Raw genomic sequence first — 3,400 nt, forward strand, 5'->3', positions numbered from 1 at the left:
ATATATATATAAACAAATTAAAAGGGTAAAGGATTATCAATTTATTAATTAATAAATCAATTAACAATTAACAATTTTTACCAAGCCCATCGGTATGAAAGCACCATTATTGGTGGAGAACTTATTTAAAAGCTCATATATATATATATATATATATGTATGTATGTATGTATGTATGTATGTATGTATATACATATACGGGGTGGGTGAGTAATTGTCTATTGCAAGGCATTCCATACCTCAATGTAGGTTTCATACGTCACTAAGATACAAATATCAAGTATTTTTATTTGGGCTGCGAAAAATAAAAATATCAGGCGGTGCTACTACGTACAGATAAAAATAAAGTTCTTGTTATAGTCGTCGGAGGTATTATAAAAAGTGTAGAGCGTGGCTTCAAATAGTTTATTGACAGAAAGCCACTACCTCGGTACAGAATTAACATTGAATTATTCATAGATTTTCAGTAACCCTAAACATCAAAATATCTTCAGAAACATATTCCATATTTTCGTTGTACCATTTGGCGAAACCATTGAACAATGTGTCATATAAACTTACTCTATGACAACGTGTAAGTCGCTCAATTGTTGCTCTTCTCTCGAGAAATGGCTGCACAAGTCTCCCTCATATCATATCCCATCCCCTTAAAATTATGAAGGACGCAATGTAAAATGTAGTCCATTGTACACAGTTAGAATTGAAACGGGATTATTGAGGCTAGGGTTCTTTTGATCAGGATGTGTCTTCTGGATCAGGACTAAACTTCTACAAATCAACCACGACATTATAAAATTTTAAGGAAAAGCACGATCTCAACCAGCAGGTGTCATTATTTATTCTTTAAATAAGTATGTCTACATGTATACGCGCGCGCACGCACACACACACACACATACACACACACACACATACATACATTTATCTAATAACACTTTGAATCAACTCCACATTACTGAAGTTTTTGCGGGCATAGAACACATTTACATTATCAGATGAGGTTGACTTGTTCTACAGCTCAGAAACTTCAAGTAATCTGGAGTTCAGTCAAACATGTAACTCGTACCAAATGTGTTAAATTCTACTTCTGTTTGTTTACTCACTAGTATATATGCGTGTGTGTGTGTGTGTGTGTGTGTGTGTGTGTGTGTGTGTGTGTGTGTGTGTGTGTGTGTGTGTGTGTGTGTGCGTGTGTGTGTGCGCGTGTTAGTATGTGTGTGTGTTAGTATGGGTGTGAGTTAGTATGTGTGTATATGCGCGCGCATGTATTGTGTGTTGTGTGATAATTCGTTAAGTCGCTATTTGAAGCTTTTTACTTGTTTGCGTTCATTTAGACGGTGTGCAATCAAAAGTCAGAATAGCGGGAAGATAGATCATCAGTTTGAAAGAATACACACCCATACACTCACTGACACACACCCATACACTCACTGACACACACACACACACACACACACACACACACACACACACACACACACACACATACATACATACATACACACATACATTCACATACAATACACATACATGCACATATACATATATCTATGCGTTTAAAATGGCTCATTGAAAAAACGTACACACTCACACACGCACATCTCGCTCAGACATTTAAGATTGAATTTAATCTTTGTAACCTACCTTGAGGCTTTGTAAGTAAACTTGTCTGGTTATCCAGTTTTGCTTCCATTCTGGTTAAATCAGCTATAAGACGATGTTCGACGAGTCCTGTGTGGTTTTCTAAAATTGTATCGAGTACATTGAAGTAAACACGAAGTCGTACTTCTACAGCTTCTGCGATAACGTCAACTAGTTGCCCTATACTGACGACGTTGCGTGGTCGACGGTCTAACACCCCTCTCACATACTGGCTTCCTCCTGTGGATGTTAAGATATATACTGTAAAGGTTACCCACCACAGAAAACGGTACATTTTATTGCCGTCGTTCAAATGTCGGTTGCTTGTTATGTTGTTCTTATGTGTATCTTGTGTTTAGTTAATAGCTTTAGAGTCATACGTTTCTCAGTAAATTATTGGGGAATTAGCAGCTTAAGAAATCTCAGTACCGAAATTCGTTTATCAATAATGTTATTGGTGCTTTTGTTTAAAAGTTTTCAAAATCTTTTGTCTTGATTAACGTCATTCATATTACACGATGCCATGGAGATTTGTTTGAGGCCTAAAACGTAACATACACTTCTTTTTTCCTTTCTCCTCCATTCATTTGAGTAGTTAACGAAGCTAGTCAAACACACCTTATGAAAATTTGTTTTCAATATAATTTAGAGATCATCCAGAGACTTTGCACTTAGCCACATAGGTAAATTTTCATAAAGATAAATCTTTGGTTTTTCATCAGGTTTTTCCATCCAGAAAAATGTCTTTTTGGTATAGTTTTAATTGATCAGTTCATAGCAATTATTAAAACAAAATAGAAGTATAATAAATAAGGGCAACAGGGACATTAGACAGTAGACCTTTTGTTGTTGTTGTTGTTTCAAATTTTTCCTTGGAAAAACTGTATTTGTTTAGGTAAAACTGAAAGCTCGTAATTTAAGAAAGGTAATAATCGCTCAAAGTATCATTTCATTATGATGCTAATTAGATTTCGTCATCTCCCATTCAAACTATAATTTGAGGAACGTATCGTTTAAGAAGTAATTAAATAGAATTCTTCAGCTGGAGAATAATCTTATTTTGTTAAAGCAACAAATTGAAAATCTTTGATAGTCGTTTGAATAAGGATTATTCCAAGGACATTGTATTTTGCCAGAACTGCATTGTTTGTTACTCTCCTGGTATTTGAATTCAGAATTTTAGCCCGAAATATCAAAAGAGTTCATTCAGAAGGAAATTCTTTGAGCTTTTATGAAAAAGCATTTACTATCATAATTATATATTGTGGCACCACGTCGTTGTAATTGATCTATTTTTACTTTATGTACGTCGATGATTCTAATTAAAAAGTCACGTTTTATCACATTCGAAAGTTTCTTTCTATTTTTCCTTCATGAACATAGTTCGCGATGGCAATAAAGTTCCTGTGAGATAAAATTCACCAAACATAGACGATGTTAAACCAAGAAAACATTGTTCTTTCCAAGGATAACTGAGGTTGTGCTTCAAGTTTCTGTCAGACAATTATTTGTTTTCAATAATGTACCCACCTTGCGACTGTCATTTAACCAACTACCCAATGCCCTGTTAAAAGACCTACCCACCTGGTAAGGGGCTAAAGACTTCCTTTACAACCAATAAATGTAACGTACATTTCATCAGACTCCTCCTCTTCTTTCCATTTCCCCCTCTTTCTCCCTCACTATGTACATTCGTGTGTGTGTGTGTGTGTAGTGTATGTGTGTGTGTGTGTGTGTATATATATATATATATATATAT

The 3,400-nt window shown here is 35.1% G+C and overlaps 1 protein-coding gene across 2 annotated transcripts in view; it reads right to left on the reverse strand.

Moving 5' to 3' along the window:
- Positions 1 to 3,200, reverse strand: part of LOC106868056 (fibrinogen-like protein 1) — a 65,481-nt gene extending 62,281 nt beyond the window's left edge. For both annotated transcript variants that reach the window (XM_014913167.2, XM_014913166.2), the window contains exon 1: positions 1,645 to 3,200. In XM_014913167.2, coding sequence (XP_014768653.1) covers positions 1,645 to 1,936 — 292 coding nt within the window. In that variant the 5' untranslated portion in view covers positions 1,937 to 3,200. The remainder of the gene's footprint in view (positions 1 to 1,644) is intronic.
- Between the last annotated feature and the right edge of the window lie 200 nt (positions 3,201 to 3,400).

This window comes from Octopus bimaculoides, chromosome 3 (assembly GCF_001194135.2).
Source record: "Octopus bimaculoides isolate UCB-OBI-ISO-001 chromosome 3, ASM119413v2, whole genome shotgun sequence".
Taxonomy (NCBI): Eukaryota; Metazoa; Mollusca; class Cephalopoda; order Octopoda; family Octopodidae; genus Octopus; species Octopus bimaculoides.